We start from the raw sequence: 22,792 nt of genomic DNA on the forward strand, positions 1-22,792 counted from the left end.
CAAGATACGACTTGGCTCCATTGCCTTTATTAGTAAAGTGCTCAGCCAAGAATTAAATTCTTATTTACTAACATGCAATACTAAAAACAAACAAATGTGTGGCCTATCGATAGCAAGAATGAGGACATGGCAACAATATTTTCATAGAAAAACAAAATACAGTGTAAATTCAAGTATACACACAGAACTTCAAGTAATGCACACTTCCTTTTAGAAACACAAAATACAGTATTTCAAGTTGCAAAGAAAACAAATATCTGTGGCACATTCTTTGACATGATTTCAGAGTCAGCAGAGGACAGCGACTAGTGGTTTCTACTGTGGGTGACGTTTGGGTCATTAAAGTACATTCTAAAGGTTTTCAATAATCCATCTGGGAATAAAGGTACTGTATATAGTTCTGTGCATCCACTTAAATAGTAAAACATGTACAATTTAAAAACTGCTTTGACCTTCACAAAAATAGTTTGAAACCATAGTGACCTGAAATCCTCTAAGCTTCCGTCACAGTTGATTCACTTGATTTATATACAATAATCAGTTTGGAAATACATAACTACATTGTGCTGAGCTGCTTCGAAGGAAAAGTTTGACATTTTGGAAAGCAAACTTAAAAAGCATTAAATAGGCAAGTTGGAGATCAGAATTACTGTGAAATTGTTTAGCCATCCGAGGCAGAGGAAACAAGCTGTGGGCACAGCTGACATAGTGAACTTATTTACATAACCAATGATAGAATATTAGCGTTTATCACATTCATGACTATCTTCTGGCAAATGTAAATCCAGTATTTACTCTGCTTTAGTAACTGTGTGATTTGATCTACCAACTCCTAAGGGAAATATCTGGTCCTTTAGCTGCTAAATGCTCTACTGTTATCACCAGCTGCTACAGTAAATGTGTATATCTGCTGTTTGGTGCTGATCGGGAGGTAGTGCCTGCTTTTCAGGTGTCTCGGAGACAGAAAATGGTGTCATGAGAGGGGTGAGAAGGAACCAAAACAGATGTAGAGCTACTGGGAGAAGCAGATCTATAATTCTCTTGATGTGATCACTACTGGTCCATTTGTCAGATTGTTTCATCAGCTAGTGTAGCTACTTTTAAAGGTATCCTAACCCAGGCATTTAAGGTAAATAATTATCACATTTTCATTCGTAGACAAAGTGTGAAAAAGAAAATGATGTGTCAGACTGTTTCTTCCCCTAGCGCTTTTTAAAATAAGGTTCAAACAAACTTGATATAAATGTTAACTTTTTTGGTCTTGTGATGTACTGGAGACCCCTTTAGATGGCTGGGATTGAGTCCAGCTCACTGCTAGGCTATTAGGATGAATGTTAAATGTTTGGCTGTTTCTTTTTCTATACAGAAAGATCAAAGCAACTGTCTTCCCCTGGTCTTTATTCCTGTGGTAATGAGCTTCTCATCTAACCTCTGCAAAAAAACCCATAAATAAGCTTATTTCCCAAAATGTCAAACTGTTTGTTTAAATTCTGATCTCTAGTCATTCCAGTGGGACAACAACTCTAATACTCAAGCAACAGTTTACACAATACAAAATTACTGGTAATCTCTATATGCATAGATGGCGCTTGAACAAGATAGGAATTCTGATGGACTTCAGCTACCAATGGTGCAGTAGTCAGTGGGTCCTGGTTTTCAGGACAGCAAAACAAACCAAAAAAGCTCTGTTGCTCAAAAAACAGAGAATAGAATGAAGCAATTACACATATCTAAGACAAAAAAAACTGGTCATCGTTTCATCACTGGACCTGCCAAGCACTACACATCCCACCAGGACAATCCGGTACCTCCCGAGCACGAACCCCATAAATTTTAGCTTTTAGGAGAGAGCCGTCTCTGTAGATTTTCAGGCCAGCAGCCATGCTCTCCGTGTAGGGGGTCACACAGTTCTACCAGATGTATCCTCCATCATCTGCCTCACCTTCCTCCTCTTCCTCCTCTTCTGCCTCCTCCCCGTTGTCCTCCGCCTCCTTCTCCTCTTCATCTTCCCATCCCACTCCACTTCCAAAATCTCCAGAATATCCCATCACTTCATCTGTAAAAAGTGGGTCAGATCAACTTAATTTCAGAAAGAAATGAAAAAAACAAGAACCACACAGACACGGCAACACAAACAGGACTTATTTCCTGAAATAAGAACAATATTTTATGTCGCTAAAGCTTTGATTTTTACTCTCTTGCATACACGAACACAGACAGCTGGAGACTTGATGGCCGAGTAGTCATTCCTGTTATACGCCTCTGAAGTCTGCCGCCTGGGGCATATTCACAATTGGTGCATTGTAATGTAAAGTCTCTGCGGGTAAGTCTGCATGATCACAAAAAATTGGCAAGCATGCAGACACACCAAGGACACTAAAGCTCACCATCTGATGATGAAACATCACTCAGACCAAAGCAGAACCTAGTGGACTCATGTATATGGAAATTATATTCAAGGCCTTACTGTAGGCTTAGTTAAAACCATTTTAGCTATAGTTTTAGAATCGATTAATTGCCACATAAATAACCAGTCATAAATGTTTGGAGTGCACCTGTCTATCATATTGGCTTATTGTGTTTTACTATAAAAGCATAACAAATAATCAGTATAATCTGGAGTAGGGGAAGGATAAAAAATCATCTGTAGACATGCAAAACAAGTTTGAAAGCACATTTGCTTCTGCGTACAACACTGGAGCTACGCAGAATCACCATCATAGAGCTCAGTTCTGATGATCTGGCCCAAATGCCATATTTTAGTCACTGCTTGGTCTGCCAAATAGAATGAGAGAAAATGTTGCTTCTAGTCCTCAGTTGCAGCAGAAATCACTCCACTCTTTTACTACGGCATGATTAAGATGATAAATAAGACTCTCCATACAATGCATATATATCATATTTTCACTCAATAAAAAGGAACTGATGAAAGCACCCCCGCCTGCCAGGATTCAAATATGCTCCTACCATATTTGTTGTTAATAGATTGAATACCAGTGATACATGACTCTATAAGATAGTGTAGTGATAAACAATTCGCCTGTCCAAAGTTTTTCATGTGTCAAGCAGACACTGTTGTATCTGCGGTTCAGTACACATAAATCTGCATTTTGTTTATTTTTCTTATCAAACCTATCCAAGAGAATTTGTTCTAATACTCTGGACAGTGTTCTGGTCCAGCCAATTGACCTGTATTTTTCTGCAGGAAGAGCTGTTTTCCATTAGTGCTGAATTGCCTGTTTTCTTGTCGGTAGCTAATTTTGTTTGGATTTTGACTTTTGATCAAACAAAACAAGCAGTACTGACTGAATCTTGGATACTATTTTTCTTCCTCTGACACAAAACTAATAATTTGGTACAGCTCTTCTGACTCTAAAATCCACAAAGGGATTTAATGAGCGAAGTTTCCTGCACTGCAGAAAATGTAAAAACGTCTCAAGTTTGCAACTGAGAGCTCAGAGCGTGTAAAAACAAATGGAAAACCATAGAAATGTAATGAGAAAATTACAACCTGTCTAATCTTAAATATAAAAAGTAAAATTTCAAGTTTACCAATAATAAAAAGAGATAAAATAAATAACCCTGGCTTGAGAAATCTATTTGAATAAAGCTGATTTTCATTAGAAACTGCCTAAAATCATCTTACTTGCGATAAGTACCAAACTTTAAGGATTTAGACAAAACACGACTTCAAGAGATGGAGATTGAAAGTATTTGTTTGCAATTCTCTTACCACAGTCGAGGTTGCCATGGATTCTGGTGCCCATCATCTCTCCACCGTGCTGGTCCACGCACCAGCACTCCCCTCGGCTCTGGTCGCACTGCACTTTCCTGTAGTAGCCGTCCTCATCGCAGCTGGGAATGTACATCCCTGCAAAGACCCACACATACAAACACGCAGCCATTTCTTGAATATTGATACCCTGAGCACACACAGCTGCCTGATACTGATGCTGGAAATGAGTGCAGCAAACGAGAATGCCAGCACGCCTTAGTGAACCTGTGATAAGACCATCAGTTAGGATAGAGAGGCAGCTTTTTGGCAGAGAATGCCATTGAGACAGTGAAAACGTTCCCTGTTTGTTTTACACAAACACACATATGTTTGGTGGATACGATTTAGTGATGTGGTGTGTTTCCTTCTATTGCCAGAGTAGCATATGAAAATATAGTGACAGCCTCTGTGACAGAGCTCAACTGTTTCAGCATCCCTCGGGACACTTGTCAAACCCAAAGCAAAGCTCTCTAACAAGCTCCACCCCCCCACCCCCCCCACCCCAATTCTGTGAAAAAAAAAAAATCACAATAAGTAAGACGAGTGGGCTTCAGGGATTGGAGAACCAATCTCTAGGTCTGGAGCTGAAGAAAGAAAAGCCGCTGTGTTGTACAGTATGTTGAGCACGCAGTACGTAGAGCCTATGTCGTGGTGTTTCTTCAGCCTTGCTCTCTCCCAAAGCCAAGTGCTGCCCCCTAATCCCCCCCAGCCTGATTAGGGCCTAATCCTAGCCGTGTGCTTGTGATCTCTTTAATGAGCCTTCTACAGCTTCTTGCCTGCTGCTTCCAGTGCTTTGTTACATAAGTTCACCAAGAGACTCAAAGCCAATCTGAGGGCACACACCAGCTTGATGGTAGAGTTCATGGCTGAGCTGTATGACATAGTATGTCTTTGAAAGGATCTGAGTTAAAAGAGCAACAAGATCCTGCTCAACATATGTTCCTATGCAAGCGTAGTGGTTAAAAACCTTCAAATATATATTCAACAGCACAGTATTGTAATGAAAAATGTGTTTACCCGGCTTCTTTTTGGCTGCCTCCTGCACTTGGATCCGCTCCAGCTCAGCAAGGCATGGCGGCTCTGTGAGAATCAAATCAGAAAAGTGATGACAGACAATACCTAAAAGTATTCTGCCTAAACTTTATCTGAATCAATGCTCTTCCTAATTACACTTTTTGTCCGTATCGATTTGTGTAAGAAGTCTTATATTTCATTCCCTTGAGGGTGATCGATTGTCAAGAACTTGCCTGAAAGAACATATGGATGTAGCCCGAGAGTGACAAGAAAGCAAGCTGAACCTCAAGAACAGACAGAAATGGAAACAAAGAAGAAGAAGACACTTTGTATTGACCCCCAATCCGATAAACCTTTCTCTGTACTTCTTCACAGAGTTGCTCTTGTGTTTGCACAAAACTAGGTGCATTATTAGATCTTCTTTACTCTATTATCAAGTCACACCTCAAGGAGAAAATATCTAAATGTGCTGTGCTTTTTAAAAACAGCTTAAAGAGTAATATATTGCAGGTTAAACACTTGATCGATGGGTCAATCAGCCTGCAAATGAGTGTAGTCCCAGAAAAATCCTGTTGCTTAGTAAAGGTCAGATGGGGCATGTGTGGGTAGCTGAAGGTAAGGTTATGTGTGAGATAGCATCTATGAAGATCCACAAGCTCCAAAAAATTTTCTGAGCACACCACCCCATTAATGTCAAACTCTTTTAACCCAGTTTGACCTCAAGCTGGCCAGGCAAAAAAAATTAATGCATATTTACTCATATTAATAAGTGGAATTTTAACAAAAATGTCTCAGTTTTTCCACGTTAATCGAGTCTACTGTGATTACATGTTCATTCAAGCTTACTGATCAGAGCCCAGTGGCTCAAAACCAGTACAGACTGTTTGTGACTAAACAGAAATAGTTAAAAAAAAAAAAAAACCTTGTCCAGCTCTATAAATAATACCTGTGTTATTAATTACTACTGTAGTATAAAGAAGATCGTACTTTACAAACCCATATGGAAAAGATATATATAAATCTTATAAAGTTTGTATCTGTCTTGTGTGAAACTTGTATGAAAAGCATACAAGAGTGAAAACAGATATAAGATCCCTTGAAAAATGATATAAATGAAACTTGTATGTTTTGGATACTTACTAAAACAATATATGAAAGTAATGAGAAAGTGGCCACTTTCATGAGTAAATCATATAAGTTTTTACTATTTCTTTTCCATATGGGAAATAAACATAATGATGTATTCAGTAAGGCTTGAAATTATTAATTGAGGGTTCATTCCCATGAACCCTGTAGAGAATAAAATCAGATCTTTTTACAACAACACGACTCACCCCCTGCTGGCCAATTAAAGAAAATACAGATGTCTATCTTTTAGATACAGTTTGTGTTTTATAGTAGTGACCAGCAGTGAGAGATACTGACAGCTAAAGAAGGCTTTTGAGATTAAACCAAGTGAGGAATACATTTTCTTTAACAAGGTAGAGAGACACAACTCATTTATGGGCAAGCTTTAGGGAGGCATAAAGAATTACCTTCAATTGGTCAAAGACGAAAACACCACATGACAAAAACAGTCCCAAATTGGACAGCAGGAGATATGCCAATCATGATGGGGAGTTTTGTTTTCTTAGATCCGTCTACAGTTTAGTGATGAATAAACAGATTCAAACACATCTTATAAACCGACAAAGTCTAAAGTGAAGAGGACCTTGTGCTTTAAAGTATGTAGATGAGGTTAAAGAACACCATGTTTAATGTTATTGTTTTTTAAGTGCAAAACTATTCAAACTCTGGATTAAGAAAAGCTCTTTGCTTTCCTCCACCACAACATGCTAAGTGTGTCTGTTTTTAGCAGAACACTCTGTAGAGTATTTCCCAGAATAATGTTGGCCATGAGTGTGGATGTGAGTGTGAATGGCTCTTTTCCTCTGTTGGCACAGTGATGAACTAGAAACCTGTTCACGGTGTACGCCACCTCTCGCCCAATGTCACGCATTGAAAGATGATACATTTATTTTACCACCTTCCAATATGTGGCCACATTTCAATGTGTTAATCCTTAATCCTTGACTTAGAATATCACGCTGTTTTTTAACAGATTTTGTGTATCACACTTCATAGCATTCATGAGCAGCCCGTTTCATCACTTCAGTGCATACCCAGTGTTTCCTTTGATTAACCTAGCTTTTATTTCACCCGTTTAGAGCTTTGACTCAAAATAGACTCCGCTCTCTGTGCTTCTTCAGAGAAAATCAATCCACTCACTTTCTCTCCAGAAACAGAGGCACCACTCTGCTGTAGAGACCTTCCCATCCTTGTAGCTGTCACAGGAGTTGAAGAAGGGTCGGATGCAGACCTCATACTTGTCCAGGTTAATAGCCGCCAGCTCAGCGTGGTCAAGATACAGATCGTTGTTGGTGTCCAGCTTTGAGAACATCCAGCCGATGGAGTCCTTGCAGCTGGCCACCAGGCTCTTGTCCAGTGCTGTCGGTTATTAAAGCATTTTACTTTCATTTCTTTCTGTCTGCACAATTGAGTCGTAAGTTTGGAGGATGCAGAGAATAAAGCTGTTTCGTGAGTTTCTAACCTGAAGCGGTGCCAGCTCCAGGCTTGCCAGAGTTATTCTGCTTCGCATTTCCATGAAGGAGTTGGAACCAGTCTCTCAGACGGTCACCCAGGTCTGCCAGGTCCTGCCCAGTGCAGCTCTCTGAAGAAGGAAAAAGGAAATTCCTACATTCAAAATCCTGGCAGACACTTAACAGCAACCTGAGTCACTTTCCCTAAAGGCAAGCACAGACTGAGTACTGCTTTATAATGCCCCTACAGTGAACAGACCTAAAGGGACAGATTTTCCTCACAGGAGAGTGGTTGTTGAGCTGTACAGCTGGGTTTTCACACTGTGATTTATTTAAGTGCGTGATGTGCTAATCAAAGAAAACATTATTTCGCAATTAACTCTGTGGCCGCAAATTGCTGCTATCCAACAGAAATCCACTCTCAGTAGCTAAGCACTCACTCAAGACTACAGACGAAAAGCAGGAGTAACATTTCATTCATTGGATCAATTGGCATTTTCACATGCCCAAGAATCTAGACAATCAATACTGTTTGGCTGCAATCATAGATAGTGTACACTCTAAATAATTAATTAGTACATGATTGAAAGACCAGTTTAACCAGGGGGTTGGGGGGGGGGGGGGGGGGGGATTTCAGCTAACAGTAATCTCTGAAATTGGTGAGTATTGATGCCAAATATTGAGCAAGCATCGGGCTGAGCTATTCTGCGAGGCCTATCCGTAAAGAAGAATGCGTGTGTGGCCAACAGTGCATCATAACTTTCCTTTTTTGAATTATTGACTCATAAAGATTGACAGCGATGATGCTGGCTCCCAAAATTGAAATGCACAAACACGAAGGAGGTGAAGAAAAGACACTTGCCGTGCTTTGTGTCGGCATTCGTTATGGAAACGGAGGCTGTGGAGCAAGGGCAAAATCCGGAGCACATGACGCTCAGGTCTTTGCCTGTGAGGCAAGCCTGCTGCTCCAGCTTGCACTGTAAGGAGAGAAACAGACAGACAGAGCGAGAGAGGAGGATGCAGTTAAAATATTTATGGGGGTGACCGCAGGAAAAGAGATTGGTCATTCAGATGAGACACTGCACTTAGAGAAACACAGCAAAATTGAGTTGTCATTTTTTTGCTGTCTTCTCATGCAAGGTCAAAATTAAAAACTATACATAAATCAATAAAGTTTCCTGGCACTGGCCAGTATACAGTGATGCGCTCAAAGCGACGTCAGTCATTAATCACTTGGCAACATTGTGCCTTTGCACTCATCCTCCTGCTAACAGTGATGAATTGTGCTGCCCTGCTTCACCCACGTATATGTCAGTGTAGCAGGAAACAGTGCTTGACTGGCCTCATCTCATTATTTAAAATGATGTCACGTCCATTTTCCATTTCTTTTCAGGATTTTTATGGTGCATGTTTTTAGTAATAAAGAAAAAAATAAATAAAGCAATTATGTTGAGTGGGTGCTTTTACCTCTGAAGCGTAGTTATGTCCATCAGAGCCACACACAGGTGAGGAGGCAGCCACAGGACAAGGCTTGCAGCTGCCTTCGTGCACCTCCATCTGCCCGGACTGTTTGCCTCTGAAATCCAACGCAAAAATAATAATAATAATAATAATAATAATAATAATAATAATAATAATATATCAGAGGTATCCGTCCATTTCTGACTCTAAGAACACAAGTTGGCAGTAGCCACAGTTCACTAACCGAGTAGTTGGAGCTAAATGTTAGCATGGCACGCTAACATTCTGAGGATCAAATTAAAGTCTTTCTGGAAATCTCACCATCTTGAAACAAATCTGAGCACTTTTTGGGGTAGATATTATAAAGCATTATCTAAATCTACTTTAATTTCATTGGTCAGGACATAAAAATGCACATACACAGAATCAGCAAGCACATCAGATAAAAGAAACATCTTCATGTTTGTCCAAAAGTAAAGCATTAAAAAGCCTTTTCCCTCACTCTGGAAGTAGTGATCTGGGGCAATTCTCTCTTAGATTCCAATTTTGGATTGTTTGACTGCCATGTTGCTCTTAAAAATTTTACATGTACAGCTGAAGCTGATGCCATTACTTTCACAGCTATTCACTTTTTAGTCAATCATAAACTATCACAGAAATTTTGAGGTGAATTCCAGACTTCTGTTTAATAAAGATTTTTTAAGAACTGATCCAATATTTGGTGATTTTAAAATCCAATATTTCTATATGGTAGCCAATACTTTTTTTTCAGACACACAAACTATAAACAGATTTTTAAAAAATGTGTTAGTCTGGTTATTTATCTGGTTTGTCTGGTTATTTATTTACTCATTTATCCTCTACTGGACTGTTGGGACCAGCTGGTTGTTGTATTTGTGGCTTTCTAAACAGGTTGCTAACAAGAGTGCCCTCTGGTGGGCAAACTCATAACAAGGTTGAAGGGTGTTTCTTCTTCTGATTTATCGGCTGCTACAAATGCATATAAAAAAAGATCATCACAGAGGTAGCAGTGGCCAATAAGTTAGTCAGCCTCTACTGTATGATACTTTATCTATCATATAATTACAGCTAAACTAAAAGTTTAGTAGCTTTAAACTCAAAGTATGGCTTTTTCATAGTATTTCACTGGAGGTATTTACTTTTTGAACAAAACATTTCAAGCAACTACATTTTTATCTGATTTAGGTGCTTGATGAAAATTGGAAAAGGATTGTCAGCAACCGCACATTCCTCTTGCTCAGGTCTTATTTCTATTAAGTTTGAATGCATTTAAACTTTCTTGGACAACAGAGTCTTCACAGTGTGTGAAATGTAATGTAGCAGCAGCTGCTGGTGAATGCATTAAGTGGAATTTCTCAAAGTTGTGAGCAACACAAAACAAATTCCATTCCAGAAAGCTCAGGGGCAAACTTCTGAGATTCTTGTTAAAAGAAACAGAAATTTTCTGCATAGCTACATGTTATAAATCTGAAAGAGTGAGTGAATATGTCTCTAATTTGGATGAATTGGCCCTATAATATTTGCCGGCTTGTACAGGTCAAACACATAGCTACAAATCTTCTGTAACAAGCTGTTTTCATTACAACTCTGTCTCATTTAATACATCCTGCAAGCTACAAAACACCACAAGGCGCTTTTGATTATAACCGCTAGAAAGTCATAATGTGCTTGTTAATATTTGGATGCGCCGTTCATGAAATCCCCCTCGGTTGCTTTGCCCTCACACATTGATTGACTTCATGTTTGGTGGGCACAAGCACAGGGCCTGCTGTACGACTTCTGCGGCTGCTACTTAATGATGCTAGGACGGTTTAGTGCGGTTGCGTTCCTGCTTATTACCCATTATTCGACACAGTCTCTCTCGTCTCTGGAGTGACTCTGTAAATGAAGCACTTTATTGAAAAAGATAAATGCCTGTCGCTGCAGATAGACTTTGCAGGTAGTAATAATTCACTCCATTAATTCTTTTCAGCCTGCAACTCTGCTCATTTGTTTTTCAGAGAAAGTGGAATGAATGGGTGAGAGAACAGATAAATGCTTCTCACTGTTTCTCACAGACAACTAAAGGGTCTTTGTGCAGAGGGCAACATTTGAAATCAGAATAACAAGCCCTACTGACACATCACTATATTGGCAAAATTACAAAATTGTCCCTAGGACTGCTTTTGATCAAAGTATTTGGTACAAAAAAAGACTGAAAGCTCTCGTCTTTCAGCTCCATAACGCAATATTACAAATACAAGTGGCTAATGTTTAACCAACTGCAGCTACGTGCTCTGTCAGTCCGATGTGCATGTAAGATAAGTCACGACTATTATTATATGTAGCATATAGCGCTGTGAAATATGTGACAAAAGTATCTCGTACTGATTTAGAAAAGGACAACACGGGTCCATTTAAAAGATCAGCTCTTGCCATTTTTTTCTTTAATATATCTACTAATATCTCTAATTTCAGAGCTTAAGCGCAACCATCTTCCTCCTTTTGCTTCATATTCTGGTATTATCTCCATGGCGACTTTCATAAAGCAGGGACGTCAATCTCATCACACATTGAGGACCACATAGTGCTCACGTTGATCTGGGCCAGTGAAACTCCCCTTTCTGTTATTGTAAAAGACATTTATAACTACACATTTAATCCTTGAGATATCTCAATATGCAATTTCAACATAATGTCTCAGTTTTTCTTCATGATAAAGAAATGCTGCTGTAGTAACTGAAATAATCTATCAGCACAACTTCAACTGTAAGAAATAAATGTGTGAAATTACTTTAAAAGTTCTCATAGCTTATTGCCTAAATAAGCCAAATATTCCATTGCAGGCAGTGTACAAGAAAAAGCAACCCCATAAATTTCTATAATCGATAGTGAAAAACTAACTTTTCCGTCATTTGTTTATCTATTCATTCTATACTGTAGTGAAATTGGCCACGGGGAAGGTCTTTATCAGTAAGAAAAGCTGTAAAAACCTATAAAAACACAGTTAAAATTCCAAAATTTATGCCCGCCTTCCTTTTCCAAAGTCATCCAATTGGCCGGAGTCTTACCAGGCCAGTTTTGACTTCCCTGTTGTAAAGCAGTGCAAAATATAAATGTCATTAAAGCTGTTTGAGACGTAAAAATAAAAACACTTTTGCTAAACAACACAGAGGGTGTTTATTTCCATTTAAAAGTTGTAACTCATAGATTGTTTTCTACATGTCAGTGTTGCAGTGGGGAATGAAAACAACTTTTAAAAGTACCTTCAGTGGGCTTGGGAATTCTTACAAATACCAGCAACACGTGAGTCTCAGCTGAAAACTTGTTTTCTTAACCTGCTCTTATTCATCTCTTCTCCCACTCACCAGCTGCCCAGGTTTTAGTCATTTCCACCAAGAAAGTGTTGACGTTACAAGTATTAATACATATTCTCACTCAACTTTATACACTTCCTGGACATTCTGTCACTTTCTCTTGTGTGAATCTTCCGCCCGAAGTCCTGAGCCATTTCTAACTAGAGCTTGCTCAGCAGGAGAGTTTAAGCTCCACTCATGGCACTTCACAGCCCTCTTAAATTTGTTAGCCAATCAATTAGCCAATAATTAAAGCTTTATTTACATAGCCCTTTTTCAAGACAATAAAATTAAGGTGATAGTGATTTACAAATGACCTATGTACACCGAAACCTACAGAATTTAATCTGAGAACATTGGAAGAAAGTCCAAAAACAACAGCAACAACGCAGAGTAAGACAGCAAAAGATTGGTAGATGGCCTATTTAACTACTTTTTATTCATTAACTCTCCGACTGATAATTCTAGTGCTTTTAACTGCTGACACTATCCTGTCCACTTGGAAATCTACGACACGTTTGAAAAAAAAAGAAAAGCATCGAAGCTCTGCAGCTCCTCCTACCTGTGCTCCAGTTTTTTGCGATTGACACACATGGCCCTCTGGTAGCCCTGAGCAATGCACACCTTATGGCGACTGCACTTCACATTCTGGCACGGATCCTTGGTGGTGTCCAGGGCTGCAAACACAAAAGCACGAAGAGTGAAAATCCAATGGTGTCATTCACACCTAAGGTGTTGCAGTTTCATTCTCTATTTCGGTCACCTACAGCAGACAAATGGAGAGCTACCGGCTGTTTTTGTTACTGCATGCCTTCAGTAGATTTATACCAAACACTGCAACCCCACAAAAAGAGAAAGCTGCTTTAATCAAGTTCTGTGTTCTTGCACCATTTCAAATGATCCATTCTCACAAACCTCTCTGACACAGGCGTATACAATAAATATCATGAAATGTGTATTTAAAAATATTCCACCAGTGTGAACAAATGAGTCCATTGATTATTTAGTCAGAACTGCTGGGCGCCTAGCTGTCATTAGGCAGCCTATCATCAATAGTACTGCCTGCAGTCTCCAACTGCAGGCTGTCTGTGATTGCGAGAAAACCTGACAGCACTGATTGAGCATCTCTTTCTCTCAGCTTGTCACATCTCACTTCCCCCATGTCAACCTATCACTGTCTCTCCCCAGCTTGCCTTTTCTCTCTCACACAGAAATACACACTCCATCTTTGTCTTCCACGTTCCCATTCTTTCTATCCTCTTTCCCCTCCACACGCTGTCTCCCTTAATGTCTCCTTCTATCTTCAGGGAGTTGAATTGTTCGACGCCAGTCTCCTTCCCTCTAATAGACTGTGATGGAAATAGAACTGTGTCCTCCACCTTTCTCAGCCAATGGTCAATGCCATCCGAAAGTGGATGTCACACTGTCCCAGTCCATTTAACGCCTTGCCGGAGCGAGCTGGGAAAACTCAAAGGCACAGATAAATTTAAGAGTGAGTGGCAAGCGGCAGTCGGCAGTCGCTAGGAGAAATTTTAGTTGTGAAATCCTGAGTCAGCTTCAAGCAGCTGCTTTGTAGTCAACACGGTCAACATACAAGGTGGCTGCCAGCCAAATTCCTGCAAATCCCACAACTAGGTAATACTTAGATGCTAGGGAAGTATGAGGGAACATTGTACTTTTATAGAATCAGTGGATGACAAGACAACTCAGAGAGAATCTAGAAATACTGCCTGCCTGTGGTGTTTTTGTACTATAAGACCATGCAGGAGACCAAGTTGCTGACAGTACTTAATAAAAAATAGAGTCTGGCAGCACTTTTGTGCTAGCTTGTCCTCCACAGGCCTTTGTTCCACAATGTACGGTCTGTTACAGAGAAAATGTGTTTGGTCCCATTGGCTTATTATTATTATTATTTTGTTGTTGTTATTTTTCAGGAGATACAGTCATATAAAAGAGTTTTTCACACTGCATAGGGTCCTTTGAAAACCAGGTACATCTCATGATTCCACGTACAACCACCTTTAGCAGCAATAATTTGAAGTAGTGATGTTCTGTATTTATCAGTCTCTCATATCATTGTTGGGGAGTTTTAGGCCCACTCTTCTTTACTATATTGTGTCAATTCATTGAGGTTTGCAGGCACTCGTTTAAGCTCAGCTCTCTTAACGTTCTGCCACTGTGTTTCAATCAGGTTGAGATCTCGATTGCAACTCCTTGACTGTTTTCTTTTTGAGTCATTCTGTTAAATTTGCTGCTGTACGTAGGATCGTTTCCTGCTGCCTAATTTGCACCAAACTTTAGCTGTTGGACAGACAGCCTCACAGAGGAGTTCATGATCGACTCAGTGACTCCAAACGCCATTAAAATGCCACTCCAGTCACAAGATGTGAGAGTAAAAGCTATATCTGAAGCTTTTATATTTAGTGGGATGAATGGGATGTGTAAACCCTGCAAGATATAACCCATTTCAGTAGTATGTAAAAAGCATAATGTCCAAGGTGTCCAGATTCTGTGGCTGTAAAAGAAGCCCAAATCATCACGCCTCCACCACCATGCTTGATATTTGGTGTGAGGTGTTGATTTGCTTGTTTTTGCCTAACAACTGTGCATTATGGCCAAACATCTCCATTTTGGTCTCATATGTCCAAAGAACATTGTTCCAGACGTTTTATGGACATATGATTTGTTCAGATACAGCTTTTTACACGTAAGCACTCCTGGCAACCTTTGAAACAAAACATACATTTTCATGACTGTCTTTCTCTACAGTCATGAACTTTAATATTTAACAGACTAACTTAGATCTGACTGAGGAATCTGCACAGTCCAGCCCTGGGAGGGATTTTTCCTTGCTCCTGGGAAGATTGCAGTATTGCTACATGTGAGGCATTTATATTGGCTTGTGTTTGGTGGGATGAATTTGTTTAAACAATGCAAGATATAAGCCAGATATATATAAAACACAATGTCTAGATTAAAGACCTGGGTCATGCTCCCCCTTTTTAAATAAAAAAACATATTTTTTCTCTGTTTAATTCTAGTTGACAACAAATTAGATGAAGACATTTGATTACTTTTTGGTGTGGCTCTAAGAATTTCTAAAACAGTAATTTGATGTTTTTTTCTGAGATGTTTTTTCAGTGGCCCAAATGAGCTGAAAGGCATTAGTCACTCCATCCCAGCTGGGCATGATCATGTTGTGTTGGTGTCATATTGTACCACACACGGTTTAGAAAAAAAAAGCACTGGCTGTTGCATACATGTGCGACTGAAATGATATGGAGACACTTGCAAAATAAACATTTGTATTCATTAATATGCTTAGGAGTGTGCGGCATATTTTTACAAGTTTAATTTTGAGATTTTCCTAACTGAATGAATGTTTTGTTACATATTATTTTGCATAAAAACAAATTTACTTGCAGGTGCAGTCGAATCTAAAACACGAGGAGAAAAATCCCCCCGGTTCATCTTCACAGGACTCCAGATTACACACTCTGCCATTCTGTAAAACTCCCCCGAGCAACAGAAGTCGATAAAACAAAAACTAACCTCAAAGTAGAGCAGGATTTCAGATGCATTATCATTTCAAAGGGCAACAACTTGTAAATAGCGAAAAAGAAAAGACAATGAATACAAGTGGGATAGGGCTGGTATTATTTTTGCTGTTTGTCTTAACTGAATTACAAACCAATTCGTCCAAACTGTTCTTCTGCTGAGTGGAAATTCATGACATAGCATTTAGATTCAGCCGAGAAGCCCGAAGACAGATAGCAAGACTCTGTCAGCAGCGAAAGCTCATAAACTTTCCGTCATTCCATATAACACCTTTTGTGACCATTTGACTTTTATTCGCTTCATCTGGTCCAACAGGTAGTCTGCTCTGTCATTTTATTTAACCCCAGCAGCTGAATAATAGACAGACTCTACTGCTGATAGTACATTTGTCTCCAACCTCTCTTTTGATTTAGGACACAAAGCCTCAACAAAATTCACCCCAATCGGTCACCCCATATATCATTTTGACTATTTCTTGACAATAAAGAAAAAAAAAGCGAAGCTATCTAATATCTTCAGTATGACTCAATGTGTCACATCAGCTCTCCTTAGCACAAGTCATCATTCAAGTTTTCCCCAGGCTTTGTCTGGTTTGTCTTACATCATCTGTCACTGTGTATTTGCTGAGTGGTTACTATCAGTAAACTTTCATGGAGGCAGGAAGCAGAATTTGGTTTGTTTTACTGGTGTAATATACCATAAACCAGCGGTCCCCCAACCCCCGGGCCACGAGAGTTGAGGCTCAGGTGTGAAATGTATGGTTTTCAGGGTTTTTATCGGTTTTCAGCGTTATTTTGTTATCGTTTTTATCGTTAACTCGGTTTTCCTGGGTCTTTTCACGTGTGTTGTGAATAAATCTTCTTTTTTTTCGGTACCGATACTAGTTTCATTTTGTTGTATTTATCCGTGACACCTTAAAGGCCGGTCCGTGAAAATTATGTCGGGCATAAATCGGTCCGTGGCGCAAAAAAAGGTTGGGGACCGCTGCCATAAACTGTTCCCACTCAGCATCTGAGTACTCACTATGACCTGAAAGCACCTGAAACCACAGCTATGGGCTTTGCAGTGAGCCATGCATTGCACCAGCTAAATGTTTGGTAGGAGATACCAAAAAAACAACAAAAACCACTAGAAAACACACAAATTGTGTGGCGCAAATAGTAGCCCCTTCAGCATCCCTCAGTTGCTATTTGAGTCTGCTCAAACATGTCAGCTCAAAGCAGTCTTGCAGTTCTCCTCTGAATGCATTGATTTGCTGCCATGTTACTGGATGATTCGATATTTACATTAACCAGCAGTTGAACAGGTGCACACAGAATATCTAAATATCTTTCATTTGACCTGCAGTGCAATTTTTGCCATTTACATTGTTTTGTTTTAAGTTATTCAGTTCTGGAAACATGTTCCCTTTCTTTTACAATCTAAATAAGTGGCACATACATTTGGCACCTATGGCTGTTTTTTTTGTTTTGTTTTGTTTTTTTGAGAAATCATGATCAGGATAATAAAAAAACAAAACAAAAAACCCCTAAAACACATCAACAACCAGAAAAAAGAACAATAAAAAAGGTCACCAGCCATGTTATGACCAGTTTTGTGTAGGATCTACTTTCTTTTTACTAAACTACACCTGCAAACCATATAACAGAAGGGGATTTACCCGTAATAAGAGTCTCATGTTTGTGAAAAAGGACAGGATTTATGTTAGCGAAGAGAGGAAGGAATTTTCAAGTTAGATAGTTTTAAAATTATGAAAAAGCTTATGAAAGATATAATAATGTCAAATCTCAAAATGTGTGTTGTTTTTTTATAAATTGTCCCCAGCTGGGACATACCCTGGTCATGCCACACATGGGAAGGAGAGCTTTTCTGCTACACTGCAAGCCCCAAACCAAGCAACAGCTGAATTTTTAGGTCTGGCCACCTAGAGCTCCACTATGGCAAATTTGTCCGCCTCCCATTTGGTGGAAAATAATGTAACGAGGGTTTACAAAGAGCCTTTTTCCTGAGAACAGCTGGCTGCTGTGGCATCTGGTAAACAACATCAGTAACAGCAAAGCAAAACAAGTTTGCAGGCTACAAAACAACATAAAGATCTGATAGATGCTAAAATGCCCCACATACTGATGGAATAGGCGGAAATTTACAATGACAGTGTCACATTTCACAAAATCATTGTTACTATATAAATGCTGACTCTAGCAGTTTTAAAGTAGCTGCTGGATTCATCTTAAACAAGGTTGCCAGGAAACAAATGAACTTGGTGAACAATTTCCATGACCTAAAACTGTGTCACACACTACTTCGCTGCATTTCCTTACAGAAGCACAGCCCGGAAGATAATGGTATTGTTTCAGATAATGATGTGCAACCCGCTCATATGTCAAGTGTCAAGTCCTTATGAAAACCTTTTGTAGTTCTCCTGTTATTTATTGTCATGTCTTTACAAATGGCACTGACCTGAGCAAAATGTGCAAAATTAGCATATATGTAGCTGTGTAACTGCCTCGAAGCAGCAGCTAAAAAAATCACACACATCTGTCATACGGCGCTCATATACAACTCCCACATGTGAAAAATGAAATTTAAACACTAGATTTAATTTGCAGTGAAGATCAAGTAGCTTTTCCAGCTCTACTCGTTTTGTTTAGAATATGCTGCATCGAGAATTCAGTTCAGGGCCAGGATGTGATAGAGCCATTATGGGTTTTAAATCCTCCTATAATCATGTCAACAAAAGCGACGCAACTGCACTGAGCCCCCGTGCAATCTATCAGAGATTATTATTATTATTATTACACCGCAATCAAAACCATTCTAGCTGCTTTCTTATCCACGATTAGCGTCGCCGCCGTTGTCTGCGCTCGCATCTGAATTCTTCACCGAGTATGGCGCCTTGCAGTTGGACAGGCTCATCAATCAAACGCTGTCATCATCCATTACTTTTGCATTTAATAAAGTACCTTAGCGGTTCTGGGGAAAAAATAAAATCTGCAGAGAGTGTGTTACTGGGCTGCCGGACATTTAAAGCATGAAACAGTAAATCATGAGAGAGACTGTCCCGTTAGAGCAATTTGCAGCTACGTTTATTTTCTCACGATTATCACAGGATGCAAACCACAAGCTCACCTCTGTTTTCTTTGACAACACATTATGCTCGAACAGTTTCCTGAGGTTGTACACGCTGACATGTAATCACAGCCACCTTTTTTTCTTTCTTTTTTTTTTCTTAATCTAATTAGTAAAATGCTTCAGTAAAGGGACAAAAGTAGTCTAATTGTTCAGCATAAATAAAGGTTGAATATGAGGCTCCTCTGTTAAATCAATCAGCGAGTGGGCAGCTTATTGTTTCAAAACTGCCCTTGAATAAAGAGCAGTCTGTGGAGCTGAGTTGATGTCTCAATTGGCTCACTTAAAAAGGCACCAGAGGTGTCTAAAGTCTCCGGTTAGGTCCTTTGTTCTACCCAGGGCTTGCAGGTACACCTTCTTGGAGTTCTTTGCTGTCTTGTTGAATTTGCAATGAAGAGAGCTCTGATCAATTAAGTCTGCAGAATTAGTCCCAAAGGGAGTTGTGATGCGGATGAAATCAATGGTATTCAAATAGAAGTCGCCCACACTACAGCAAGCGAGGCGTTTTCTTGAGATTACATTAGTTATTCCCCTTGTTGTAGGCTAAGAACAGATGACTGGGATAACATCTCCAGCTGCTTCTTCTCACATCTTCTTCCTTAGAGGAAGTGTGGGTGTGGCATTACAACCCGACCTCCCACTCTCACCTTGCAGCTAGAACACATTGTTAGGAGCTGCTAATTAGCAAGCGCGTGTATGATTAGTGCACATATACCCTGACCTGTGAAATGATTCATACCGCACTTTATTCCCCTGACCTTCTTAAAGGGATTCCTGCATGCTAAGATGAAAGTGACTGCTTTGTTAAAACAAGCACAGGAACCTAATTTGCTGTGATTTAAACTTAAAGGTCAGGCAGATACAACCTGACATAGCAATGGTTGACTTATGGTTGCCAACGAACAACATTTGGACAAAACATCAATGAATCATAAACCTTGACATATTAATTTCAAGAAATGACCTGTTTACCGAGCAACACTTTAATATTCTTCAAAAATATGACTTAGAAATATGGCCTATATTACACATTTATGTTGTTTATTGCTTAAAAATAATCTCTCTGCCTGTAATTTTTTAGAGAAATCAGATTAATGTTAGTAAAGTTTCAAAACACTTGGATGAATCAGTGCAGCTTTCCCCCCCCCGATTTACATAGTTAATCTCCATATATAACAAAGAGCTTGTAATTAATTATTAACTTGATCCCATCCAATCATGAACTAATAGCAGACAGACTCCATCTTATTGCTTTTTTATTGCTATTTTGACATACCAAAGTCAATTTGAAAAAAGCAAGAGGTTTTAGACTTGGTCCCCTTTAAAGGAACTATTTAAAAGGCAGTGAGATCACAAGTTCATTTCACACGGTTGCAATAATCTTGTACGTACCGTAGTCTCCAACCACTGTTTTCCCTAATGTGCAATTCCCCAATGATCTTATAAAATATCAAAGATTATAACGTCTTTCCGGAGGAAAGGAGTCTTTTATGAGAAAAAAACAAAACAGCATTTAACCGAAACATTACACAACTGAACTTCATGTTCAAATTGTCTATTCCACCTCCACAGCTGAAGTTCTTTTCTCAGCTAGGAACAGACCCCACGGAGAAAAATGGAGCCTGGAGGGAGTTCTGAGTTGAGCCCTCAGCAACAAAAGCAATTACAGCAGGCTTTTCAAACTAATGGATCTGACTGAAGGCTCGGTCTCTCCTTTCCTGAATCACAACTGTGTTCTCACCCTTCACAATCTCTGACACCTCACACCAGCGCTCACCACGAGCTGGATGACCTCAGACAACTGTCGCAGTTAAAAGAGGAAGTTGGCGCTTTGATAACGTGTGCTGCACCATTTCATTGTCTAAAGGAGATGGATAAAGGCAAAGAGCACTTAGCTTTTCATTATTTCAATATGAAGTACTGAGCTGTGAAAATTGTCTCTGAATGCTGTACTTTACCATACACATAAGCTGAAATAGACAATAGGCTTTAAATGAAACCACTCATCAATCCTCAGCTCTTCAAACACAATCCTTTCCAATCAGATAAAATCAGTTTTTATGACTTACTTTCATCAGAACCAACGTTCCCCTCCATGTTTTTGATGTAGTCATCCTGCAAGGAAAAAACATATTTGCATTAATGGCTTTAATAATTTATTCCAGGCAACACAATAAAGGAGATTTGCTCTTGGATTTTTAGAGGCTCAATTAAATTAAAATTCAGAATAATAGAAATAATCAGGGAAGATAAGAGAAATGCATAATTATATGGAAACTCGAATGGCACTTTAAATTAAATACATTCATCTCATTCATGTTAATTGTAATTGAAAAGAGAGAGTAAAGATGCTAAAAGTAAATAATGGTGCCAATAAAACCTTGGGAGCTCCTTAGCCCTGAGTTTAAAAGTAATATAAATAATAATAACTAGAAAGAGTTTGCCTAAGGCCCAAAAACACAGTGGTTTCACCATGAAGTTATTGTTTATTACCACTGCTATTTAAATTGTACTTTTTAGCTGATGATGTTCTTTTATACTCTATATATTATTGCAAGTCAAAAGCACAACATCCAGTCAAATTCTGCATATTTTTATTATCTGGCTCCACATGTTGCACTGCTGTGGTGTCTATTTTATATCCATTTTGCTGTCCCTAGGTACAGGTTTGGTAAAAAACTAAACCCTAACAAATTCAGTAACAAGCTTGCTCTTAATTTAAAAAAATTAAATCAGCTTTTTTTTCAGACTCTGAGATAATAATATATTTGTTTATTTCTCTTGAGAGTTTACGCTTCTCTTATTTCATAATAAAATAAATTTTTAGTCTTATACGAGCCAGCCTGAGATCATCAAGCCAGACTTTCCAGGCTGTTCCCTGTCAGGGATTTGTTCTGGAGTTGACTTTGGCTCTGAAGGTCTCAGATTTAGTGTGAATTCCCCTGGAGAGATCAGGCTGACTGACTGTCTCCTTACAAATCTCCAGATCTAATCGTTAAAAAAAAAAAATTCTTTTGAAAAAGCCAAAATGTGGGTGTGTACAGAAATTTAAGTATTCCCTTCTTCTTCTTTTTTCTTTTTAAACCACAAAATGTTTCAGTGTTTATAAAGAAAATGCAGTACTGGAGAAGCAATACTGTGGTTTTGGAAATAAAACTTGATTAATTTTTCTCACAGAGGATTGTGCGTGACTCATAGTTGGAGTGCTGCTAAGGCTTGGATTAGCATGCAGCTCTCTCTGCTTAATAATCAGTACAGCACAACTATGACAGAAAATATCTGGTTCTTTGATAAAAACGTAGACTTTAGACCTGCCCGTCACGCTGAACTAAAACTAAAACTTAAAGCCATAACATGGACCCACAGGATGAAAAGCATTACAACACAACTTATAAAACTAAAGCATTAAATGTCCTCTCCGTGAGCTAGTAAATTTCAAAGTATTAAAAACGTGCTCCATTAATAGCAAAATATGTATCATCACAAGTTGCACGTAAGATTTTAACAGGATAAAAAAAACCTGTTTCTTTTTCAAAAGCTTTCATATTACTGTCATGAAAAAATGTCAACTTTGTGACATTATATCTATAAGAAGTTAATATGTGACCCTCAAGCCAAATTTGTTTTTCCTTAGCTTTAAGCAAGGTCAGGAAAGAACTGCCAAACTCATCTTCACTGTTGCAGAAGTAGCTTCTAATATAAAGTAAACGGTGCAAGATAAGACTCAGCAAGCTTAAATGTATCTCATAAAAGGACTTGAACTATCTTAGCTGCTGCACTGGTGCAAAGGGAATATTTGCAAACCAACTCTGTTTTTTTTAGAGTGTGTCCCTGGCGGCACTGCGCTGGAACGATAATAAAAACTCTGCGTCCCCAGGCTGTATCCATGCTGGCCCATTTCTCTGTGTGTCAGGACAGAG

At 39.0% G+C, this 22,792-nt stretch overlaps 1 protein-coding gene across 1 annotated transcript; it reads right to left on the minus strand.

Moving 5' to 3' along the window:
* Positions 1–11: 11 nt before the first annotated feature.
* On the minus strand, positions 12–21,029 carry LOC102783791 (testican-2). Its single transcript, XM_006791099.3, has 9 exons — positions 20,942–21,029; positions 12,748–12,862; positions 8,836–8,944; positions 8,231–8,345; positions 7,380–7,499; positions 7,058–7,276; positions 4,793–4,855; positions 3,734–3,871; positions 12–2,056 (listed from the first exon to the last, which is right to left on the minus strand). Exons 1-9 carry the CDS (start codon positions 20,967–20,969, stop codon positions 1,911–1,913), a joined length of 1,053 nt encoding a protein of 350 aa, XP_006791162.2. The 5' UTR covers positions 20,970–21,029; the 3' UTR covers positions 12–1,910.
* Between the last annotated feature and the right edge of the window lie 1,763 nt (positions 21,030–22,792).

Source organism: Neolamprologus brichardi, chromosome 8 (genome assembly GCF_056152115.1).
Source record: "Neolamprologus brichardi isolate AB-2024 chromosome 8, ASM5615211v1, whole genome shotgun sequence".
Lineage (NCBI taxonomy): Eukaryota > Metazoa > Chordata > Actinopteri > Cichliformes > Cichlidae > Neolamprologus > Neolamprologus brichardi.

Bases quoted from the DNA above. Each gene is read 5' to 3' on its own strand.
- LOC102783791 (XM_006791099.3), bottom strand. From the start codon at position 20,969: ATGGAGGGGAACGTTGGTTCTGATGAAA. The intron at 8,346-8,835 runs GTAAAAGCACCC...CTCTCCTTACAG, and splicing joins GACATAACTACGCTTCAGAG to TGCAAGCTGGAGCAGCAGGC. The intron at 2,057-3,733 runs GTAAGAGAATTG...CACTTTTTACAG, and splicing joins CCATGGCAACCTCGACTGTG to ATGAAGTGATGGGATATTCT.